This window comes from Bos mutus, chromosome 14 (genome assembly GCF_027580195.1).
Source record: "Bos mutus isolate GX-2022 chromosome 14, NWIPB_WYAK_1.1, whole genome shotgun sequence".
NCBI lineage: Eukaryota > Metazoa > Chordata > Mammalia > Artiodactyla > Bovidae > Bos > Bos mutus.
Window position 1 is genome coordinate 37,036,959 of NC_091630.1, and position 26,208 is coordinate 37,063,166.

At 42.2% G+C, this 26,208-nt stretch overlaps 1 protein-coding gene across 1 annotated transcript in view; it reads left to right on the top strand.

The window, feature by feature from the left end:
• The first annotated feature begins 21,505 nt into the window (after positions 1-21,505).
• MAL2 (mal, T cell differentiation protein 2) overlaps positions 21,506-26,208 on the top strand; it is a 33,177-nt gene continuing 28,474 nt past the window's right edge. The window contains exon 1 of the mRNA XM_005897257.3: positions 21,506-21,756. Within this exon, the coding sequence (XP_005897319.3) occupies positions 21,625-21,756 (132 nt within the window). The 5' untranslated portion in view covers positions 21,506-21,624. The remainder of the gene's footprint in view (positions 21,757-26,208) is intronic.

Sequence of the window (26,208 nt, forward strand, 5' to 3'; positions counted from 1 at the left end):
CTTTTTAAACATTGGTGATTTGCTTTTGTTTACATATTTCATGGCAAACATGTCTATGGGCCTTTACAACTCATGATAAGCTAATGTGTGACCCCTGCTTTAAAGAGACCAATACACTTCTAAGGCATCCAGTACATCCCTTCTTTAGCTTCATACAAAATATGAAGCTTGGTAAGGTCAGAAGTTCGATAAGCCTACAAGAGGCATTTTTAAATGTACAATGTAAAGGGGAAATGTACACACATTAAGAAACAAGCAGCCAATAAAATATGCATCAACAAGAAAATCAAGTAATGCCACCCACGATGCAAAGAAAAGAGGAAGCCATTTTGCAATAACAAACAACAGCAACAACAATGCTGGGCTACCGTTACTGACAAGGGTGTTGGGATGAGACATCATCTTCCAGAAAAGATAAATGTGACCTGGAAGAATAAATCTCTGGCTGTAAAAATCCTGTCCCACTTATATCAGGCATGCTGTCTGCAAGTAAGGGGCAAATCCATCATTACTTCCCAAGGTCACTGGAAGAAGAAAAAGTTAAGAGCAGTTATATCTGGGCTGAATACATGCTAAGAAACTCACCTGAAACATAAAAATATTTTATGAACAAATATATTCAAAACATGAGGTATTTACAATAATGCAATACTGAAAACAGCCTACAAACCACAATAGGCAAAGTAACCTCCAATTAGTTTTCTAAATACTATGAGAAATGGTTATATTTTATAAAAAGAAAAAGAAGCTCTTGAGATGCTATTATCAGTACTGTGAAAATAAGCATCAAAAAGTGACTGGAATAAGCAAAAGAACTTTGCAAAATCTCAAACAGCATAGAAAAATGCTGGAGAATAAGTCAAAGTAGCTGTTCTTGTTAAGAAATACAAACTCAATTATGAGTGTTAAAAAATTGCTATAGCGTCTATGTGGTATGTAATTCAAAGAAAATATTAAATTTCCTTGATTGGTATGAAAAAAAAGTGATAGGAAAGAAAAAATAAAAGTATTGCCTGACAGGATTATGAATGATTTTTTTTCTGCTCTAATATGTGTTCCGTATAATGTATGCTCCATACTGCCTCCAAATGTGCATCATTTTTAGTCAAACACAATTTCAATCTTGAAACCTGAGATGCCATCACTAGAATTGCATTTCTTTAGATATTGAGGTATTTGATAACCAAGACACATATTAAGATGGCTTAATGATGGATGGATGGATGGATGGGCTGCATGAGTACTATCAATGGAAAATGGAAGGTGGCAGGTTAGCTGTAGAAATTTTGTGTTAGAGGATGTATCATTTAAGGACCCTATATGCCATTGAGAAAAAAATACTTTAACTATTTTAAATATAAAATGGTTTTCTTAAAGGATACTGAGTAATTCACTAAATCTCCAGGAGAGTCCAAAGATAAAGGTGGCAAGTGATGCACCCAAAATGACAGTGAAAATCATTCTAAATATGTGATGAAGACATTTCTCCTGCCTCCATTGGTCTGGGTCACTGCCCTTTGCTTCCCATGATGAAAGCTTCCACTGCAGCCACTGCAAGTTCAATATTTATGCTATAGAAATGGTGACTCTTATCAGGATAGATTCTATGGGGTCTCAGCTTCATTTTGACACTTGTTCTTTGTCAAAGTTGGAAATGAGAGCATGTGATAGGTGATAGAGGGTATGTAACTTGCTTAATCCCAACTGCAAAGGACTTTAGAAAGCATCTAACATTGTTAACTTCCGTAATGGGAGATGGGCTCTTTTTCAAGGAGGAAGAATTCCTGACTTTAGGAAGGAGATTCCTGCACTGTAGACAAAAACAAGGACAAGTGTCCAAAACGGAAGATGGACATTTGAGGGAACAGTTCATCCTGGTGCCCTGGACACCTAGCATGCATCCACAGAGGCAAAGGCTCAAGTCACGGCTTATCTGAGTCTTGGCAGAAGAACTTGTGCTTCCCCAGGTACACGAGGGGATGAAAGGTCTATAAGAAACAGCTATGAGGCCATGGACCGCCTGCCTTCCTATCTCCCTCCTTGCCTCCCGGGCTTCGGATGAAGTGTAAGACTTTTGCTCCAGTCTCCTCAGAACTGAGATGCAGCATAGAAAACTCAATAGTTGCCAACTAGAATGGGCTCTTCAGCAACAGTGTATTTCACAACTTGGGTTTCATTCATCTGGCTCCTTTTGTTTCCATGTCATCCTTTCTCATGTGTGGGGCTTCCCTGGTGTCTCAGATGGTAAAGAATCTGCCTGCAATATAGGAGACTTGAATTTGATTTCTGGGTCAGGAAGATCCCCTGGAGAAGGAAATGGCAATCCACTCCAGTATTCTTGCCTGGAGAATCCCATGGACAGAGGAGCCTGGTGGGCTGCAGTCCATTGGGTTACAAAAGAGTCAGACACAACTGAGAGAGTAACATTTTACTTTTTTTCGGTGTGTGGGACAGAGACTGGTGTAGCTTACTCTTACAAAGACTTTTGGCTTACTCTTCCGATTGCTCTCGGTGTAGGTAATAAGCTGTCTAATTCTAAAAGTGGTTCACTGTGTCTTCACCAGTCAAATCGCTTAGGCACCAGGCTTGGCTTTGCCTGTGTTAGATGTGTGTACAACCGAAACCTACTCGAGAGGAGGAAATGAATTGACCCTTTTAACTGAAAACTGGACCCAAAAGCTCAAATTATGATGCATTCTCTCTGCTCATTATAGACCACTTACTTCTTTGTTTGATGGTGCTTTCACACCTTCTAGTTCCATAAGATGGTCCCAGGCGCATCCGGGTTCACAGGATCTTTAGAGGTAAATCCAGTGAAAGCAGGTTTTCTCTTTCCCATACATTCCAATAGGAATCACAAAACTGAACCTCAAAGGGCTGATTTGAGCTATGAATGAAATATGAAGATTGCCTAAGCTTCCGCCACATTTTTAACATTGGAGGTAAGAATGGTATTATCCTCGCCCAAGCTACATGGACTGAGATTGGAAACATATACCTCATTAAAGAAAATGTAATCACCTAATACCAAAAGGGAAAAGGCACGCCAAACAGTCAAAAGTGGGGCTGTTCCAGGACTTCCCTCACAGTCCAGTGGATAGGATTCCATGCTTCCACTGCAGGGGGCATGAGTTCAATCCCTGGTCAAGGAACTAAGATCCTACAAGTCATGCAGCGAAGAAAAAAAAAAGTACCGGTGGTGTTATTTGGCCATTCAGTTCAGTTCAGTCACTCAGTCGTGTCCAACTCTGTGACCCCATGGACTGTAGCACGTCAGGCTTCCACATGGCCATTAAAAAGAGTGAAGTAATGACTTTTGCAGCACCATGAATGGACCCAGAGATTATCATACTAAGTGAGGTAACTCACACAGAGAAAGATCTGTGTGATCTTTCTCAGATTGTATCTGAGATACAAATCAACACATCCATTAAACAAAAACAGCCTCAGAGCTTCCCTGGTGGTCCGGTGGTTGAGAATCCACCCACCAAGGCAGGAGACACAGGTTCAATCCCTGCTTCAGGAAGATTCCCACATGCCTTGAGGTAACTAAGCCTGTGAGCAATGACTACTGAGCCCACATCCTTAGAGCCCATGCTTTGCAACAAGAGAAGCAACTGCAATGAGAAGACTGCACACTGCTGCATAGCAGCGAACACCCAGTGCAATTTAAAAAATTAAATAAATAAAAATTTAAACAGACAAACAAAAAAACAGCAGCCTCATAGAGAACAGACCCATGGCTGCAGTAGGGAAGGGAAGGAATTGGGAGTTTTGGATAAGCAGAGGCAAACTATTATATATAAGATAGATAAACAACAGGTCATACTGTATAGCACAGGGAACAATTTTCTATGACAAAGCATAATGGGAAAGAATATGAAAAAGAAGATACATTACTTTACCTACAAAGGTCTGTATATTCAAAGCTATGGTTTTTCCAGTAGTCATCACATACGGATGTGATAGTTGGACCATAAAGGCTGAGCACTGAAGAACTGATACTTTTGAACTGTGGTGCTAGAAAAGACTCTTGAGAATTCCTTGGACAGTAAGGAGATCAAACCAGTCAATCCTAAAGGAAATCAACCCTGAAAATTCATTGGAAGAACTGATGCTGAAACTGGAACTCCAATACTTTGGCCACCTGATGAGAAGAATAGACTCACTGGAAAACACCCTGATGCTGGAAAAGATTGAAGGCAGGAAAAGGTGGCAACAGAGAAAGAGATGGTTGGGTGGCCTCACCGACTCAATGGACGTGAGTTTGAGCAAACTCTGGGAGATAGGGAAGAACAGGGAAGCCTAGCGAGCTGTAGTCCAGAGTCTCAAAGAGTCAGACACAACTTAGCAACTGAACAAAAACAGCAGTGTATAACTGAGTCACTTTGTGAAGAAATTAACACAACATTGTAAATTAAATATACTTCAATATATTTTTTTTTAAAAAAGGATCTAGGTGGCAGAAAATTATGATGGTCTAGTCATAGTTTTGTTGATGGTGAAAATCAAATCCTGCTTTCTGTTGTTATTGGTGATGGTCTTTATGTCAGGAAGCACACATCAGGTTGGGCAATTGTGGATCACATGGTCACTCCCGAGCCAAGGAACATCAATCTTTATATGGATGACTGAAAGGCAGCTCCTTAAAAGCAAAATTAGGCTGCTGATACTAGAAAGAGGGACAACGGATGCCAAATGGTCCTGCAAGGACCGAGGTAGTAAGGTGCTCAGGTAGCATCTGTCTCTTGCCCGGCTGCCAGGAGTCCCCATGTCTAGGAGCATGTATGTAAAACAGTGCTGCATGACCTCTTCCCAGCCCATTTTCAAACACTTCTGTCTGCACGGAAAGGATTATAAGGCACCACCAAGGTTAAAGTGTCCAGTAGTCATTACAACAGCAATCATCAAGACAGGACCAAAGGCACCAGCGGCCAAGAGCCCAGGGTTATCATACTCTTCCCTGGCCTGCCCTTTAGGCCCCGGGCCATCTGGGAGAAGCTATCTACTGCCTGGAAAGAGTTCCTTTTTATCCTCATAAGGCAGTTGTCTTTTGTCTCAGTAAAGAAACTTTTTGTGGGTTGATAGTAAGCTCCACATCTTCCTTCTTATTCACAGCTCTTCACCAAATTCCATGCCCCTTCTCAGCCCAAGGTGCCATCTGGCAGACTTGCTAAGACAACAGCACCTGTAAGAATGCCTCCTAGTATTCTTTGTGTGTATCATGCATAGGCGCTGCCTGAGAATTCATTTACTCCACAACGTGGAATTTTGGTCAATTTTAGCTAAGCTGGAACTTGATTTCCTGGAGTCCCTCCCTTGTATAGTTCCAGGTCAAGATTGGTTACAGGAAAGATTTGGGTGAGATTTGGTGAGACTGAAGTGAAGCAGCAGCCACTGTGCTCTGTCATCATTGGTTAGAGGTGATGAGAGGCAGGGGCAAAGGTGTTGGTAGTTTCCAGTTTATTCTTGATTCCCCCTCTTCCATGTCCAGTTCTCCATCCCAACTGCTGCCCCTGCTGACCAAAAGTGACCTAAGCCTAAGGTTACCAGATTCAGCAAATAAAGATACAGAGACACTGAGATGAATTTGGATTTCATATAAGCAGCAATTTTTAAAAGGTGTTTAAGTATGTCCCATGCAGTATTTGGGACATACTTGTACCCCCCAAATTATTTGTTGTTTATCTGAAATTCAAATTTAACTGGGCATTCTGCACTTTATAATTCTTAATATATAGGCCTACCTCCAGGGTCTCTCCCGAGAACTCACAGAGGCAGCCGTCACAAGACACAACAGCCTCTATAGACTTCTACACAGTTGGAGGTGTCTAGCTTCTGGAAATCTCCTGCTCATTCACCCAGGCCCGGGAAGATGGTTAAAAACTTTTTCCTAACCTTTACTCCCCAGATTCTTCCCACAGTGTATAAGGTTGAGTTCCTGCAATGTAGCCTTTAATCATCACTCATTGGGTTCTACTCTCTGATTAAACACTAACACTCATTCTGACATCAGGAGGAAGGTGTTATTATTATTCCTTTTCAACAGGAATAGAAACTGTGACACAAAGAGGTAAAGGTACTTGCTCCAAGTGACGCTCCTGATAAGCAGTGAAAAGTGAAAGTGTGTTAGTCGCTCAGCGGTGTCCAGCTCTTTGCAATCCCATGGACCGGGGCCCGCCAGGCTCCTCTGTCCATGGAATTCTCCAGGCAAGAATACTGGAGTGGGTTGCCATGCTCTTCTCCAGGGGATCTTTCCAACCCAGGGATCGAACCCAGGTCTCCTGCATTACAGGTAGATCCATTACCGTCTGAGCCACCAGGGAAGCCCATTATGAACATCTAGTATATATCATATATACATATAAATATAGACTATATAGCTTATATAATATAAAATGTGAATTTCAAACATTATATTTCACATACATGCAAACTATGTAACTAGTTACATACTAGTTACTAGATACTCAGATACTAGATACTCAGCTTATATAGAGTATTTAGCTCCAAAACTTCATAGAAACTGATTTTTCAACTCTTTTCACTGGTGGGTATCAAAATGTCACTTGTGTGCAATTGAAAACATATATACATGTGTACATTTTCTCAACAGTATACATTTGGTATTTTGACATCCATTAGTAACAGCAGTTGAAAAATCAGTTTCTATAAAACTGCAGAGCTAAACTGTCATTTAAACAAAAAGGAGTGAGTGAAACTGCTTTTAGGGTAATACTGGTGACTACCGGTGACTCCAAAGGAAAAAAAAAAAAAAAGACTGAGCTCATTAATGTTCAAATGAGGATGCCTTGGAATTGAGGTTAATAAGTTCTTGGCGTGGGAGGATCCCTGAGACAGTTTAAGGCTGTGAAACAAATTCAATGTTTAGAACAAAATGATAGATAATTCTACTTAATGAGTACACAGCAGACTAATTATTGTAATGAAATATGTTTAATTAAAAAGACGTCTGCTTTCTAATGATTATACTGACTGTAAACTATTTAGAAAACCCCGAAGGTTGATAAAGACAATACACATAAAGGCTGCAGGGAACGTTTACACAAGGAGGGTAAACATATGCGTTTATCATTGTAGTTTAAAGTTAACATTATAGCACTCCTAGGTTCTTTTTTTTTTTTTTTCTCTTTTGGCTGCTCTGTGCAGCATATGGGAGCTTAGTTCCCCAACCAGGAATTGAACCCATGCCCCCTGCAATGGAAGCTTGAAGTCTTAACTACTCTATCACCAGTGAAGTCTCCTAGGCTCTTTTAATATAGTATTCTAGATTCTTTAAGGCAATGCTTAGCTCAACAGAGAAGAAAGTACTTGGAAATAAAGAAAGTTGTAGAAAAACCATTTTAATATATTTTAATATGAATTTGGAAAGAATACACTTTCATACACATTTGTAGAAAAATGTGAAATGCTAAGCAGTTTCATTCAGGATGTAGATGTGTGCCTGAGTGCATGCTTAGTCGCTTCAGTTGTGTCTGACTCTTGCGACCCTATGGACGGTAGCCTGCCAGGCTCTGTCCACGGGATTCTCCAGGCAAGAATACTGGAGTGGGTTACCAGGCCCTCCTCCAAGGGATATTCCTGACCCAGGGATCGAACCCTCATCTCCTGCATTACAGATGGATTCTTTACCGCTGAGCCACCGGGGAAGTCCTCATTCAGGATATCGGCACTAACGTCCATTCACAGAATGAAAAGATCAACCAAGCCCTTACAGCTCCAATTTGTGGTGGGACTTAGGAATAAGGTATAAAGCACATTTTCAGCACCATTAATGGTTCAGTGGACAGGGTGTACTTACTTAAAGCAGCTAGAGGAGAGTAGAAATGAGAGTTTCAATCCAGGGCTACAAAAACGTGACCAATTCTGCCTCTTGATTCCTATGAGCATATATTAGTGTGCGTGTGAATATGGGTAGTGTTATCAGACAGACCTTCAAGAAAATTTAAGTGTGGGGGATAATCCATCATTATTTATTCTGAGCACTTCCTGTCCTGAAACCACCTGCTTCTCTTGCCTCTTGCTGAATGATGGGATAGAAGCAGTATTGTTCTGGAAGTAAGGGTGTCCTGCTAATCAGAGCTGACTCAAATTTTTAAGAAACTTGCAAGCTGCTTATTGTACACAACCATCATTAAAATTTAACTTGTATAAATGTACAGGTAGATAAATTATACCCAAAATACAGATAACAAATACTCAATATTACCTAATCATTTGGCAGTCTTTTGTTATCTAAGCTTTTGGGGTTATCTCCACCTATTAGATATGTACAAAGAATATACCACCTACTGCTGTACATCTCTTTATAACTCCACTTTCAGTGATCTCATATTGGTAGTTTGAAATTGACCATGGCGGAAATATTTGCACCATGGAAATCAGCATGCACTATAAATCGAAGCTCCCCTCTGCCTTGGATGGAAATGGAGTCATGTTGAAAAAAGCCCGCTTTTGGAGCGAGGTGCTCAAGCTGTTGTGTGGAGCAGAGCAAAGTGGTAACAGGTGAGTCTGCAGAAGAAACCAGATGTGATCTAAACAGGTTGTCATTCTACAGAAGCTAGGTAGAGAGAAATCAGGATCTTGGCTAGGAGCTATTGAGATGAGAATTTAGAAAAGCAAACAAAGCAAGAATCTGTAAAGAATTGGGTGGGGGGTGAAACTACAGAAATGGACTGAAGTAAGTAGATTAGAAGGTTTTATAAGGCAGATCCTAGGCATGGACAGGGAAGATGCGTTTAAAGCCAGAACACTGATCTCTGCATTTACCCTATCTCACTTCAAACAAAAACCTGTTTTTTTTTTTTTCCTGAAATTCTCTCTTCTTTCTATATTCTTAGTTTTTAAACCTTCAATGTTTGATCTCATATTAAAAAGGAAAGAAACCAAATTTAAAAATTTACATAGAGGTATGCTTAACATTTTTAATACTAGAGCAAATGTTATATACACACACATATACATACATACCTCTCTACTCACTTGTACCCCACAAACACGTGAACTAGAAAGTATTCACTAGGAAAAACTATTAGGTATAGAATTAGTAGCAAATATATAGGTTCCCAGTTGTTTTATTCATTTAACAAGTCCAGATACATGACTTTGATGACCCTAAACCATGAGCTTGTAAGCTGCATGGATAGCACTGGCTTTTACACATTTTTAACTTTTAAGTACTGGTTCTTTCCTGGTATGATTCCATGATATAGTATGGCAGAAACTGAACTTCAGCTGTATCCTGCCCGTTTAGCATTCACAAGATGTGAGATGTTTAGATCACATCTGGTTTCTTCTGCAGACTCACCGGTTACCATTTGCCTTGGTGCTGGGGTGCAGACCTTACAGTTCCAGTTAGATGATACACCAAACTAGCAGTAGGACTTTCAACATCAAGGTTTATGCCTGGAAAAGCATAAGTCCTTCAACCAAAGGTTGAAGTCCAAGCCTTACTTTTGACTAGATTTGCTCACCCAGAGAACTGAGCCATGGCCAGATACCAGGCAGTTTACAGACAGCCAGATCCTTTTCTGGGAAGCTAGTCTGCAAGGGACTATTCTTGGACTCATTTATCCTTATTTCTCATTTAAGAACTGACTCGCTGGAAAAGATTGAAGGCAGGAGGAAAAGGGGACAACAGAGGATGAGATGGTTGGATGGCATCACTAACTCAATGGAGATGAGTTTGAACAAACTCCAGGAGATGGTGAAGGACAAGGAAGCCTGGTATGTTGCAATCCTTGAGGTCGTAAAGAGTCAGACAAAATTTAACGACTAAACAACAACAACAACTCATTGACATAAGCCAGGAATGTGAGAGATTCTGGGAATGTAAAAGATAAGTTCATCAACACATCAATTAGTCACTGTTAGATGGAAATTCAAGGATATTTCTTTAAAGAAAAAAGGTCTTTGGCCAACTATTTCCTAATCATTCTGGTATATCTCATCCTTCTACCAGAACGATTATTAGCAAATTAATACCCTTTTATCAACACCTAGAACAAGAATAAAATATTTATTTTTTTCAGAGTGCCAGCTGTTCCAAGGGAAAGAGGGCTGATTTATCATTGATGTCTGTCATGAGTGCTGGGTAGTAAGTACAGTTCAACTCAGTTCAGTTCAGCCGCTCAGTCGTGTTCGGCTCTTTGTGACCCCATGAATTGCAGCACACCAGGCCTCCCTGTCCATCATCAACTCCCGGAGTTCACCCAGACTCACATCCATTGAGTCAGTGATGCCATCCAGCCATCTCATCCTCTGGAGTCCCCTTCTCTTCTTGCCCCCAATCCCTCCCAGTATCAGAGTCTTTTCCAATGAGTCAACTCTTCGCATGAGGTGGCCAAAGTACTGGAGTTTCAGCTTTAGCATCATTCCTTCCAAAGAAATCCCAGGGCTGATCTCCTTCAGAATGGACTGGTTGGATCTCCTTGCAGTCCAAGGGACTCTCAAGAGTCTTCTCCAACACCACAGTTCAAAAGCATCAATTCTTTGGCGCTCAGCTTTCTTTACAGTCTCTTACAACTCTCACATCCATACATGACCACTGGAAAAACCATAGCCTTGACTAGATGGACCTTTGTTGGCAAAGTAATGTCTCTGCTTTTCAATATGCTATCTAGGTTGATCATAACTTTTCTTCCAAGGAGTAAGAGTAAGCGTCTTTTAATTTCATGGCTGCAGTCACCATCTGCAGTGATTTTGGAGCCCAAAAAAATAAAGTCTGACACTGTTTCCACTGTTTCCCCATCTATTTCCCATGAAGTGATGGGACCGGATGCCATGATCTTCGTTTTCTGAATGTTGAGCTTTAAGCCAACTTTTTCACTCTCCACTTTCACTTTCATCAAGAGGCTTTTTAGTTCCTCTTCACTTTCTGCCATAAGGGTGGTGTCATCTGCATATCTGAGGTTATTGATATTTCTCCCGACAATCTTGATTCCAGCTTGTGTTTCTTCCAGTCCAGCATGTCTCATGATGTACTCTGCAGGGTGTTAAATAAGCAGGGTGACAATATACAGCCCTGACGTACTCCTTTTCCTATTTGGAACCAGTCTGTTGTTCCATGTCCAGTTCTAACTGTTGCTTCCTGACCTGCATACAAATTTCTCAAGAGGCAGATCAGGCGGTCTGGTATTCCCATCTCTTGAAGAATTTTCCACAGTTTATTGTGATCCACACAGTCAAAGGCTTTGGCATAGTCAAGAAAGCAGAAATAGATGTTTTTCTGGAACTCTTTTGCTTTTTCCATGATCCAGCGGATGTTGGCAATTTGATCTCTGGTTCCTCTGCCTTTTCTAAAACCAGCTTGAACATCAGGAAGTTCATGGTTCACGTATTGCTGAAGCCTGGCTTGGAGAATTTTGAGCATTACTTTACTAGCGTGTGAGGTGAGTGCAATTGTGCAGTAGTTTGAGCATTCTTTGGCATTGCCTTTCTTTGGGATTGGAATGAAAACTGACCTTTTCCAGTAAGTACAACACATGCCAAATATTTGTCGTGTTATCTAACTTTTCTCTCAATTTTTTTCTCACTTCAAAAAATGTATTTTGGTACATATCTGTTTGCCTCCTTAGAAACCACAAGCTACTGATTTCTACTAAGAGCTTTCAAAGGGCTATGCCTTTATATGTGTGGTAACTGGAGGAAAATTAGCTTAACAGGTGATATCTATCATTGGATAATTTTTAGTAAAATCAGATCTGATTATGTATAAGATTTGAAGAACATTGAAAGTACAAATTATCTGGGGAAAGATTCCATTCCCTTTCCTGTGTGATGAGGTACTCAATGCAAAATTGGCTATCCAAAATGGTTTTATTGGATTTTTTTTTTTAAAATATTGGCAACACTACCCTTTTCTGTCTTTATAAATACCAATCCTTTGCTCTGTAGATTGTAAAGTCATTTTCTATTGGATAACTTTAAACAATTATCAAAATGAAGAACCAATATCAAATATATATGTGTGTGTGTGTGTGTGTGTGTGTGTGCATTTTAAGTGTTAGTGTTAGTCACTCAGTAGTGTCTCTGACTCTTTACAACCCCATGACTGTAGCCTGCCAGGCCCCTCTGTCCATGGAATTCTCCAGGCAATAATACTGGAGTGGATAGCCATTCCCTTCTCCAGGGAATCTTCCCAACTCAGGGATCAAGCCTGGGATTCCTGCATTGCAAGAAGATTCTTAACCATCTGAGTCACGAGGGAAGCCCATATATGTATATAAATACACACACACACATCCTTTTCAGGAATAATTTCTATGATGTATTACTAATGATGTATTACTAATGATGTTTAATACTTACCAGGTACTTACTTTGTGATAGTTACTACAATAAATGATCCACATATATTAGCCAATCTGCAGAATAATACTGCCTCTCTATAGAAGTGTAGTTAAAAATATAGAGACTAGGGACTAATGATAATAAGAAACATTCTTTAAAATGTAAAATTAAAATATTTTCCTCTAAGTTTAATAAATTTGTATACCTTCCACCACGCTTAGCAAAATAATTGAGCACTCACTAAATATTTTTCGAACATCACATTTGTGAGCATTCTACAATTCGAAATCTTATCTTATATTTCATCTTACCTCACGATAACCTAGAAGGTAGAGAAATACAGGAAAATAACCTCCATTTTATGGATGAGGAGTGAGCATCAGGAAAGTTAATTGATTTGCTCAAGACAAGCAAGTCTCTGCTCGGAAGTTTCTAATTTTACTTCCTCACCCCACTGCTCTCTCAGACTTGTTGGATGGTTTTAGCACTTGAGTGTCAGTTTATTCCTTACCTGAGTTATCTTTTTAAAGCTTGTGTTTCATAAGTTCAGTCCCACACCCTAACCTTGCACTGTGCTTATCGGGTCATTAGGATAAAGTTCATAGGCTTAAACATGACGTAGAAGGCTCTAGAAAGAAACCAAACCTTTACCTAACTCCCTGGCTTCATCTCAAAGTCCACTGATTTCACTCCATTTCTGAACACCAAGCTCCTTCTTGAATGAAGGTCACTTTCCCCAACTTCTTCTCTCATTAGAAGACTCTGTTATTATCATGCTGCTGCTGCTGCTAAGTCACTTCAGTCGTGTCCTACTCTGTGCGACCCCATAGACGGCAGCCCACCAGGCTCCCCTGTCCCTGGGATTCTCCAGGCAAGAACACTGGAGTGGGTTGCCATTTCCTTCTCCAATGCATGAAAGTGAAAAGTGAAAGTGAAGTTGTTCAGTCGTGTCCGACTCCTAGCGAACCCCATGGACTGTTATTATCTTACATATGCTCAATATATAGAGAAAGCATTTATCAAGATCTTTTTGGCTGTGCTGTGGAGGGACCAATTCCTTATTTGGTCAGTTTCCCAAAGTACAAGATATAGTGAGAAAGAAAGCTTACTTCCATGGTGGAGGGCTAAAAGAAGACACGTTCTTAGATTTCCTTTCATCTACAGTGCAGATGAATGTGCTAGGTTTAGCAAATTAGATACACCTTCCAGGTTCAAATGAGAAGCTAATAACTCAAAGAAGCATAAACAAAAGAAGATTTATTCCAGGACTTCCCTAGTGGTCCAGTGGCTAAGAATTCACCTTGCAATGCAAGGGACACCAGTTCCATCCCTGGTCTTGGAAGACTGCACATGCTGCGGACACTGCTGAGCCTGCGCTCTAGAGTCCGGAAACTGCAACTCCTGAAGGCCTCATGCCTGTGCTTCACAATAAGGGAAGCCACCTCAACAAGAAGCCCATGCACCTCAACCAGAGAGTAGTTCCCGCTCTGCAACTAGAGAAAGTCCCTGTGCAGCAACAAAGACCCAGCACAGCCAATAAACAAATAAATAAATATTTTTTAGAAAGGTTTATTCCAAAGTGGTGAGACTGGCTGACATTCAGTTATGAGGGATCACAGAGGCATCAACAGCACTGGGCTGATATAGAATCCTTGATCCAGTTCTGCCAATGTAAGCAGTGCCAAGTCATGGATTCCAGTGATTGGTGGAGTTGCAAGTAGTGCCCCCTCATTAGACTAGTTTTGTAGCTTAATTTGGGCCATGTGCATGCATGCTAAGTCACTTTAGTCATGTTCAACTCTTTGTGACCCTGTGGACCACAGCCCGACCGACTGTCTCCTCAGTCCATGGGATTCTCCAGGCAAGAATACTGGAGTGGGTTGCCATGCCCTCCTCCAGGGGATCTTCCCAACCCAGGGATCAGACCAGTCTCCTGCATTGCAGGAGGATTCTTTACCATCTGAGCCACCAGGGAAACCACCGTTATTCCCATCTGGTTTCTGAGCTTGGCTTCCCAAATGTCCTGCCAAATCTATAAACTACCTCCTGTCTTTTCATGTGTAATGTAATAAATTACATTTCTGTTTAAGTCAGGTTCATTTTCTGCTACTTGCAATTTAGAACCCTGAAAAGACATTTTTGCTTTTAATAGCCTTATGATTTAGATCAAAAAAAGAACTGAAGGCATTGTGAAGATGTGACTTTCAGGAAGAACCTTGAAATATAGATTCAGAGGTTGTAGAGGGATTATTCTAGGGGCTGGACAATTGGAAGCATGAACAAAGACACAGAGGTTGGAATAATCAGAGTTATGAGGAATTTGTGGTTTACCTAGAATTTAATGTGTGTGTTGATCTATCAGTTGTGTCAGACTCTTTGCAACCCCATGGACTGTCGCCGTGAGGCTCCTCTGTCTATGGGATTCTGCAGGCAAGCATACTGGAGTGGACTGCCATTTCCTTCTCCAAGAATTTAATGTATCCATCTATTATTGAGAGAGGAGTAATGAGACAGCTGACTCCAATTGTGGATTTCTCTATTTCTCCTTGTATTCTATTATTTTCGTATCACTTATTTTCAAAACTCTGTTATAAAGTGCACAAATACTAGGAGTTTTTAAGTCCTCATAATAAAATGACTCTTCTATCATTATTAAATAACACTCTGGTAAATAACAGTTCTGGTAAAAAAGTTTGGCATTGAAACCTATTTAGTATGATATTAATATAGCTCCCAAGTTGTCTTCTGATTGCTTTTATTATGATGTGCTTATTATATTATTGAAAGGCATTTTTCTGCAAACAGAATTTTAGGTTGACAGTTTTTCCTTTTCTTTTTTTCTCCTAGTAGTTTGTAAGTGCTGTTCTACTCCTTGCTTGCATTGTTTCCAATGAGACGTTTGTTGCATTCTTTGTTTCTCTGCATGTCATGTGTCTTTTATACTGGTTACTTTGAAAATTTTAGTATTGTTTGTAAGAAATTTGATTAAGATGTGTCTTTCTTGTGGATTTTTTCATGTTTTTAATTCCTGAGGTTCACTGAATGAATTAGATCTGTGGATATAGTTTAGCTAAAATTTGGAAAAATTTCAGCTATTGTTTCTATAAAATTTTTTTCTCTCTCCTCCTTCTGAAACTGTAATTACAGGTATAGTAAAACATTTGCAAATATCCCACTACTCACTATGTTGTTCACTTTTTTAGTCTTTTTTTTTGCTCTATATGTTTCCATTTTATTTTCTGTCTTCATTTTAACTGATATTTTCTTCTGTGTTTGACCCAGTGCTAATCCTCTGCAGAATTTTTTTTTTTTTCATCTCAGACATTGATACCATGTCTAGAGGTTCAACCTGGGTCCTTTTTACATGACATGCTCAATTTCATTCTATATTTTTAAAAATATGGAATACATTTATAATAACTGCCAATGTTTTTTCCACAATACAGTCATCTATATCATTTCTTGATCTGTTGATTGTGGTTGATTGCTATCTTCATTATGATTCAAATTTTTTGCTTCTTTGCATGCCTGGTAATTTTTAATTGGATGCCAGACATTGTGAACCTTATCTTATTGGGTACTGGACATTTTGTATTCCTCAATATTTTTGCTTGGTCTGTGATTTAGCTAATTGAAAATGGTCTGAGCATTTTTAGGCTTTTTAAAAATCTTTGTAAGGGAAGACCAGAGCAGCCTGCTGTCTAAAGTTGACTTTGCCCCAGTACTAAGGCAACGCTTATCAGAATACTCTATCCATGCATGCTCAGTCATGCAGTCATGTCCGACTTCATACAACCCCACTGACTGTCGGCTCTTCTGTCCATGGGATTCTCCAGGCAAGGATAATGGAGTGGGTTGCCATTTTCTCCTCCAGGGGATCTTCCCAACCCAGGAGTAGAACCTGTATCTCCTGCATTGGCAGGCAGATTCTATACCACTAAGCCATTAATTAGGCAACATTACACTCTGGATTGTGGACACATAAACTATTCCTGTCCCTGTGTGAATTCCTGAGATTAATCCTCTGCTCCTTTGGAATGCTTCTTCCTTCAACTCAGATAAGTTACTTTTATTTGCTGATAAATATTCGTCTGAAGATTTAAGGGGACCCTTTGCTGACCTTCTAAGCGTTTTCTATATGCAACTCTTTCCTCTTTAGTGCTCTGTGAACCCTAGTTCTCTCTGCACCTCCCTCCCTTCAAATTCTCAGAGGTACCAACTCAACTCATAGAGATGATAGAGACAGCTGTACTTCACCAGGGTCTTTCTTCCCCTTTGCTGGAAAGTCAATAAGCTGAGAAAATTACAGGGCTCCTGTCATTTCTTTCCCATCTCTCGGGCTCACTATTCTGCATGACTTGATATGCAATGTCTGAAAACCTGTGTTTCACATATTTTGTTTGGTTTTTAGCTGTTTAAGCCAGGAAGGTAAATCCAGTCCTGGTTATTCTTTCAGGGGCAGAAGTCAAGTGTTGTTGCTGTTTTGATGATGAGGGAAATTTGGATATCTTCATAGATGGAGAAAGATCAAGTGTAAAGTAGAAACTGAAAACTGAAGAGAAAGAAGAGAAAATTAATGGATTAATTCCCTAAATGAATTACAAAGGGGAAATAATGAAAAGCTGTGATAGAGACAGAAATGCTTCTTTTGAAACAGGAAAATAGGGGGGAGAGTAATGGTTATGAAGCAGAGAAATGTAGATGCAGAGTTTACATGGTCAGCTGATATTACTTGAGCCCCTGTTATGTAATGTGAATAAAGCTCACCTACTTCCTGCGTGCTGGGAGAGGCGATGGAGGAGGGATAGAGTGCAATGCGGCTCCCAGCATGAATTCCCCAAATCACTCTTTCCAAATCCTCATTCCTGAGCTTTCTTATTCTTGATAGAAGTGAGAGATGGGTGCCTTGTCTCTTGGTGCTTCCACTGAACTTTTCAATGTTTTGTATCCTGTTTCATAACACTAGCTAAGGAATATGAGATAAGCAATATCCATTTAGTGAAGTAAGAGTTTTAAGTGCAGTAAGCACAACAGGTTAGGGAAACACAGATGGGAGGTGATCCTACCTAATCTCAATAGCCAGAGAAATGCTGCCATAATGAATTGGCTCTTAGGACCCAAAGGAACTATCCTGAAAATAGTTATGGAGTAGAGGAGTGATATGGAGAAGGCAATGGCACCCCACTCCAGGACTCTTGCCTGGAAAATCCCATGGATGGAGGAGCCTGGTAGGCTGCAGTCCATGGGGTCTCGAAGAGTCGGACACGACTGAGCGACTTCACTTTCACGTTTCACTTTCATGCATTGGAGAAGGAAATGGCAACCCATTCCAGTGTTCTCGCCTGGAGAATCCCAGGGATGGGGGAGCCTAGTGGGCTGCCATCTCTGGGGTCACACAGAGTTGGACACGACTGAAGTGACTTAGCAGCAGCAGCAGCAGAGGAGTGGTAAGAAGAACGGCTGTTCCTCTAGAAGGAAGAGAATGTGTAAAGATCTGGTGGCAAGAGAATTTTTGGAACTGTAGGTGGATTAATAAAGCTGGTGGAGGACAGAGAATGCGTCAGAAGCTACATCCCAGAAAAACCTTGAATGCATTCTGGGGTATTTCAAATGGACCCTGAGACAGTAGAGGATCCTGAAGGAGTTTTAAGTAGAGGTATGACTGCAATCAATTTTGTGTTTAGATATGATTCTGAGAGCAGTGTAGAAAATGCAAGAGAGGGAAAGATGACTATTAGAGAATAAGATGGTAGAACTGCCAGACCTTGTAACTGGTTAAATATGTGACTACCAAGGGAAACAAACCCTGCTGTTTGTCTTGGATAACTGGATAGATGGATGGTCCTGCTTCCTGTGAAACAAGTATTACTGGTTAGAGATCCTAAAACTCCTTGTAAAGCAGGAGAAAGTAGGGAAGGTTGCAATGGCTTAAATTTGTTTTCATACTTTGAACATATTGTCCACGTGTGCCAAGCACAGAGATGGGAGACAGTGAAAGAAGCTATGGAATAATAAGTGAGAGAAGTGGGGGAGGGGCAGTGGAAGAAATTGACACCTCGGAATCCCTGACGAAATAACATGAATTAATAATGGAAACAAAAGTCTTAAGAGTAGAATCTGAGAGCAGATGCAGCTGATAGGTTTAACCTACACAGCAGGATATATGGCCATGTGGATAAATTTATAGTAAAGTACAAAATGGGAGGCAACATGTGAGACGAGCACAAGCATCTCTAAAATACCTTCCCATAAGCACGAGATGGATAGGGAAGCCAGAATGAGAGAGTTAGGAGGGAGTGAAAGGCCAGAGGTCAATGGACTGAGAAACAAAGAAGACTTAGATGGATGGAAGATGTCAACCTTCAAGAAAACAGAGGAGTGAAATTCCAAGCAATAAGGTGGTCCAGGTGTGATTCAGGTGTGGTTCAGCTCATTGAAGATAGCAAGAAGTTGTAAGGCAAAAAATTGTTGAAAGTGTCATGAATGTGAAGGATAACATCCCAAAACATGGGGTCTAAAAGAAGTCTGTGAGCAAGGTAAAGGTGATGTTGAGGATCAGTAAACCAGGGAAACAGGATGCGGAAAAACAGAAAAGTGAAGGTGTGAAGAGCTCACAGTCAACTGTATGGAGGAAGAGAGTGATGAGGGGCCGGGGTGAGATGAGTGCTTGTCTTTGCTTCCAAAGCTGCTGCCTTCATTAGAAGGAAACTGGTGTCATCAAGAGTAAACAGATCATGGTCATGGTCATGAGGGAAGAAAACCATTCTAGGGAGGAATCCATTTTTTAACAAATAATATGTCACAATAATAGAAGAGGTCTCAATGATGTATTTTTCATTCCGCTTGTCATTGAGGAAGCAGGAAGAAAGCAGGTATAGTCCAGGATGGCAGGGGATGCATGGAACAGCAAGGAGGGTGCTAGAAGAGACACAATGACATTTTCCCCTTGGTGGTAATTTTAAACAAGCACAATCAAGACTCTCTTCTAAGTCACTGAGCATATTGGAAACTTCAAAGTCATTTTATGCTTTGTTGTTGTTCACTCATTTGTGTCCGACTCTTTGCGATGCCATGGGCTGCAGCACCCCAGGTTTCCCTGTTCTTCACCATCTCCTGGAGTTTGCTTAAACTCACATCCATTGAGTCAATGATGCCTTCTCCTCCTGCCCTCAGTCTTTCCCAACATCAGAGTCGTTTCCAATTTTATGCTTATTCATTGAAATTTTGGGGGTCCATCACTATAGCTGCACATCCTCATGATGAATAATTTGAAGAGGTCTTCCTTTTGGACATACTTGAAGTGTTTACTGAGAGCTGTTTGGCAGTAAATAAAATAAAACAATCATGAAAGATCATTCCCTGACAGCCTGAGCCTGAAAACTCAAAGCGGGTTCATTGATCAAACCAACGAAATTTCCTATTAGATAAATGCCACACTTTAAGTATCAGGAAGTGATGACATGAAGAGGTGGGAAGATAAAAGATCTACACAAAAGGTTTCACTCACACCCTGTTTTATGGTTTCTACTCTGATGCTGCCACCACACCTATGAGTTTCGCTTATTAGTATAATAAAGAGATAGAATGACTAAAATCTGATGACCAATGCATACAATTAAACACGGTTCCTCAAAGGCTAAACCTGACAGACAAGATTAGTATTCAATTAGTGTCTGATGATCTTGCCTAATACTTTTTCAGCCTGCTCAACATGTGTTTGTATGTTGCTGTGTGTAGCTTTGCTTATCTTCAGCTGATCTTTGAGAAAATTTATCTCCTCTCATTTATTTTACTTATAAAATATTGACATAAAGGCCAAATATAAAATGGAGATAAATTGGGGCAGGGAATTCAAACCATACATAGAATCTTAAAAAAAAAAAAAAAAAAATCCTTCTAAGTGTTTAAAAGAAAACAGCAGGGTCTTCTCTGGCGGTCCAGTGTTTAAGAAGCCACCTTGTAACACAGGGGGCCTAGGTTTGATCTCTGGTGGAGGAACTAAGATCCCACATGACTCTGCAGCAAATAAGACCTCCTGGGGCAACTACAGATTTCCTGCAAAACAAGGAAAGTTCCTGCATGATGCAGGAAAGATCCCGGGTGCCCCAACTGGGACCTGCTGCTGCTGCTGATAAGTCGCTTCAGTTGTGTCCGACTCTGTGTGACCCCAGAGACAGCAGCCCACCAGGCTCCCCTGTCCCTGGGATTCTCCAGGCAAGAACACTGGAATGCGTTGCCATTTCCTTCTCCAATGCATGAAAGTGAAAAGTGAAAGTGAAGTCGCTCAGTCGTGTCCAACTCTTAGCGACCCCATGGACTGCAGCCCACCAGGCTCCCCTATCCATGGGATTCTCCAGGCAAGAGTACTGGAGTGGGTTGCTACTGGGACCTGGTGCAGCCAAATAAATAAATGAATAGTTTTTAAGAAAACAGCAATTCATAAGTTTCAGTCAGGTGAAACCAATAAGTAAAGCTTTATGTGGAAAATATAACTTATGCAATTTCATGTCTACAGAACAGTGTGATGTGTGCATACGTAAAAATTAGAAAAATAGTCATCATCCTACCAGCTACCATTTAAAGAACGCTTACCTGGAGTTTACTATTTTCGTGTTGTATCATGTAATTCAGACATCCATATAGAGCAGATAACCTCAACCCCATTCCACAGATGAGCACACCACTGGCATGCAAAGCAGCTGGTTCCCTGCCCGACATCCATCGCCAACAGATGTTGGCGCTGACCCATCTGACTCCACCAGGCGACAATGTCCTAGTGGTGTTTTTAAAATCCCACAAGAGTCCCATTTAAAATTGATCCACTCCCTTTTTTAGGTGTGACTGATGACCTTGATTTTACCTTGAGTCACAGATCCAAGACCTGATTTGTAGTTACATTGAGGAAAGTGGGATAGGGAAGCTGTGAGAGTTGGGGGGACAGGTGAAAGAAAACAGGTGGAAACTACGGGGAGGGAGACTAAGGGGAGCAAATAAAGAGTAGGGAAGTGGAGCCAGGAGCGCTGGCCGCTGGGTGGCACAGGGGACCGGGAGAACGGGCGCCGGAAGAATCGGGCCAGGTGGCCGCCGCACCTGTGCACGTGACCCGCGCAGGCGCAGTGGCGGAGGCGCGCTCACCTGGGCCCACGTGACGGGGCGGGGCCTGGCCTGGCCGAGGGCGGCGCGGCCACGCCCCCCTCCCTCCAGAGCGGCGCGCCAGGACCCGGCGGGCCCGAGCGGCGGCGGCGGCGGGAGCCCGGGAGGCGGAGGCGGGAGGAGGGAGGTGGCGGCGCGCGAAGACGCAGCAGCGGCAGCATGTCGGCCGGCGGAGCACCAGTTCCGCCGCCCCCGAATCCCGCCATGTCCTTCCCCGCGCCTCGGGTCACCCTGCCCGCCGGCCCCGACATCCTGCGGACCTACTCCGGCGCCTTCGTGTGCCTGGAGATTGTAAGTGGGGCAGCCTGGGCGAGGGTTGCGCCCTGGGTGGCGAGGACGGGCGGCCGCATCCTGAACCCCGGGAGCTGTCTCCCTCTGCGTGGTACCCCGGCTCCCGTCCCCCCGACGTGGCCTCCTCCGGCGCTCCTACCGGGGTCCTCCCGGTGCCCAGCGCAGCCCGCATCTGGGCGGCGGCGCCACCGCCCGGGCCCTCTCGCCTGGCACCTGTTACGCGGCAACCTGCTCCTCCGCTGGCGACAGAAATGGTCCCGGGAGAGCGATCAGGAGGCCTCGCGGGGCCGAGGATTGGGGACTTGAAGAGTAGACGGGCTATTTGGGTTTGGGGGTACCGTCGGAGACTCCAGGAGGCTTGCCCGGGGTGGGAGGCGCGCGGGGCTGGAGGCCTCGCCTGTTGCTACCTGCCATTTTATTGGGTGGTGCAAGGTGTAGCCGATGACTGAGTGACCAGGAGGCCGCCAGGATGTGGAAAGCGGGGGCGGGAGGTACCAGAAAGAGGAGGAGGAAGGCTAAAGACCTGGGCACTTTTTTTGGGGTTTTAGTTTTCTCGTTTTGCCACTCTGAGCGCCCTTTGGATCGGTGAGAGGAGCAGGGCTCAAGAAGCAGAGCAGGGGAAAGGTGAAGCACAGACGGTTGCCCTTGGCAGTAGCTAATCCAGTGAACTGAGGCTGGTAGGGGAAAGGTACAGACGTGGCTGTCAAGTTCCTAGCTGCCTGCCTTTGCGCCTCTCCCTTCCTCGTCTACCTTTGAGACTCAGCCCAGTTCCTTGGGCTTAGGTGACCGTCGAGTTATCCGGCCTGTCATGCAGGCTTTTTGGGCTGCAGACTTGAACTTTTAAAACGTCATTTTATGGAGTTGGGAGGTTTTGAAGCTCGCTAGGAAAAATGTGCAAATATAAATTAGGCAACCTGGGGTTGCATCATGCCCTGAGAACGGCAAATACAGAGGGAAACGTTCGCGAGTCGGCGCCTTTTCTGCAGGCGGGATTTGTTTGCTCGCTTTGGGGAGTTTTCCTTTCGTCCCCTCAACCCCCTCCTTTGCGTTTGCATAACCTGGATTTGGGTCGCTTCGGTTTCACATTTGTGCTTGCGGGGCTGGGACGCCTGGTGAGCATTGGTTTTCCGCCCTATTGTGCTAAGGCACCCTAAGTTAGGTTTTAGCTCAGATTTGAATCTGAAAAAGGAGACAAGTTCCAGGCTTTAACATCAGTAATCGGATCGTGACTGCGAGGCTGGAAGAGGCCGATTTGAGTCTGTGCCCAGTTTGGAAGTATCTGAATACCTTGGGATGAGGGACGGGCATCCAGGTGAGAAGAGCCGGGAGAGGGTGGCTTTGTGCGGTCTGCACCGCTAGGCCAAGGGAGACAGTGTAGACCAGTGAAGGCTGGCAAGAAAGAATTCACAGGTTTTGAGCCAATTGAGTTTGCTATTCTTCAAACTCCAGTTGTTTGCATACCTCTGTCAGAAATTTTTGCCATATCCACTTGTTCTAGAATTTACAGATTGTGCACTTAAATGCATTTACCTTCTGCACTTCAGAACCTTATCGTACCCTCATCCTAAGCATTAAAAACATGAATTCTCAAATGTGATATGCTGGTTATATTTTTCTAATATTTATTCAAATAGATACTTGTAAATATATGCATATGTATGTATATACAGGCTTCCCAGGTGGTGCTAGTGGTAAAGAACCTGCCTGCCAATGTAGGAGATGTAAATTCAATCCCTGGCTTGGGAGCATCCCCTGGAGGAGGGCACGGCAACCCATTACAGTATTCTTGCCAAAGAATCCTGTGAACAGGGGAACCTGGCAGGCTACAGTCCATGGGGTCACAAAGGGTTGGACAAGAATGAAATGACTTAGCAGAGCAGAGCAGGTACATGTATATGTAACCATATGTGACATAAATATATGTATATATATGCAAAGAAGGCTTATCCCTGTGCTATCAAATCACATGCCATCTCAAGAACCACCTGAGTTTATGTGACACTTTCTGGAAACTCTGCTTAATTCTGAGGGAAAAAAGTGGAAAATGATTTATTCTATTTCCTCTCTCCCACCCCAGTATCCTCTTTATTTATCTAACCCAGTGGTTCTCAACTCCCGCCGTACTTAATTGCTCAGGCAGATTTTCAAAATAGTCCCTAGGCCAGACTAATTAAATCAGACTCTCTAGGGGAGCACCTCAAGTCCATGAGGTTTTTCAAAATCTCCTCAGAGGTACTAATGCAGTCTTGGCTGAGAACCACCAAGGGAGACCTTTATGGGACTCTGTTGACAAGAAGCCTCTCTCCCTGCTAGAACTTTTGCCTCACTGCATTCCAGGAGAAGTCCCAGACTTCTGGATATTTCAATCCAAGAAATATCCAGTCTCTTTCCTCTTGTCTCTTCATTTCCTCTGGCTTCGTATCCCACAAGCACTTCTAGGGTCCTTATCTAGATAGAACGGCATCACTTCCGAAAGCCACTTGCATTTAATTTTCACTTGTTATGGCCAAATATCTTGATAGGTTTAAATCTGAGCCCCCCATTACCTTTCACGTGATAGCAACATCCCTCCTTCCCAACCCAACCCACGAAAAATAAAAGGACTAAAATATTTCAGTGGAATTGGTGACCTTAGAGAAAGCAGAGACCACATTGGAACCAAAGTATAGCTCCTTCTTGACCCTCATCATGTACCACGTAGTGCTGTTGGATTATGTGCTTTAAGAGCGCTGAGATGGAGACCACCTTGGTCCCCTCTTCCTATCTAGAAAGTCCACACTGAGAAGGTGTGGACAGACATGAGCAAAGCGGACATTTTTAAAGCACCCTTGGTCCTTGATTTCTTAATTTCCCTCTAATGTTCTGATCCCTTGAAATTGTTGAGTCTCCCGTGGCTCCTCTTCAGAAATTTCTCTGTAAATTAATGTGAGAAGTAGTTCTAAACACTGATGATCTCCTTTCTGGGGAGGCCTTATTTGAGCTCCTGCAAGGTTTCTAAATATGCCCAGACCCCTTAATTTTGACCTTTTATCAGATCTACCTGTCCTTGCAATTTCTTTATGTCCAGTGCTGTCAAAACTGAACACTTGAAAACCAAACCTGACAAAGATGGGCTGGACTATCAATCATTGATGCAACCATGATCTTGGAGTTCATGTCTCACACTAAGCAGTAACTTTGCTCCAATAATTTTATTTCAATTCACCTTATTATACCATATTCACAGTCTCTCAGGTGTAAGGCAGTTGTTGGGGAGATAACTCAAAAGATACAGCTATTGTCAGCCTCCATACACCAGGTAAAGTAGTTTATAGTGCTGGGTTCCCAGGTGGAGATAGTGCAACTCTTAGACACCTAAGTCGTCCTCCTCTGGCATTTTGCACTCAGCTGTACTTACCAACATGTGCTTGCTATGAAGAGTTTAATACTAAGTTAGTTTTGCAAAGCAAAGCTTTTTAGTTTAAGATGGGAACCCTTCAAAAGTTATCATTTTCAAAATCTAATGCTTTGATTCAGTGTTTCCTGAATTAATGTTTTCCAAATTATTCACCAGGTAATTAGTGAATATCTATTGTGTACAAGACATCATTCTAGGAACAAAGATGTTTACACCCTGCCTCACCTGAAAGAGCTTGTAACCTGGTTGAGAGGATATGTCCCCAAATAACTACCATTCAGGGAATAAAGACTCAACCATGGAAAGTGAACTATAGGCAAAACACTCTCTAGGCAGGTCTGTTTAGGAAGATGCCATTGGAGCATCTGAACTTTTGGGCTGAGCAAGCTGTTTTCGGTTCTTGTCCTTAATGAGCTTGTCTTGTATTAATATAATGCACAAGAAGATCAGAAGTACGAATGTATTACACATGGAAAATAGTAAAGGTCATTATCGTACTCAGTGTGTTTCACAGTTTCAGTTCAGTTCAGTTCAGTTCAGTCAGTCAGTCGTGTCCGACTCTTTGCAACCCCATGAATCGCAGCACGCCAGGCCTCCCTGTCCATCACCAACTCCCGGAGTTCACTCAGACTCACGTCCATCCAATCAGTGATGCCATCCATCGTCATCCACTGAAACTCACAGTTTCAGTGTTTAGGAAACCATCTGCACTCCCCCAGGATAATCCTGAACATCTCTCTTTATGTGAGATAGTCTAGGACTCTTATTCATAGGCTTCCAACTGCAGTGTTTAGGATGCCACAATAATTTTCATGTATTCCACAAATGATTAAGAACTAGCTATGTATCACACCTTCTCTTATGCCCTGAAAATAGGACAATTAACATAACTCCTGCTCTTAAAAGAAATTCCTATACAGTGAAGTACAAGCCGGGAAAGAATTATAATGCTATGTTTGAAGTGATAAAATTGGTTTATGAAAAGTACTGTTTAAAAACAGGGTGGAGTACATCTGGCCACTGGGAAGGTCATATAAGGCAGCTTCAATGGGACG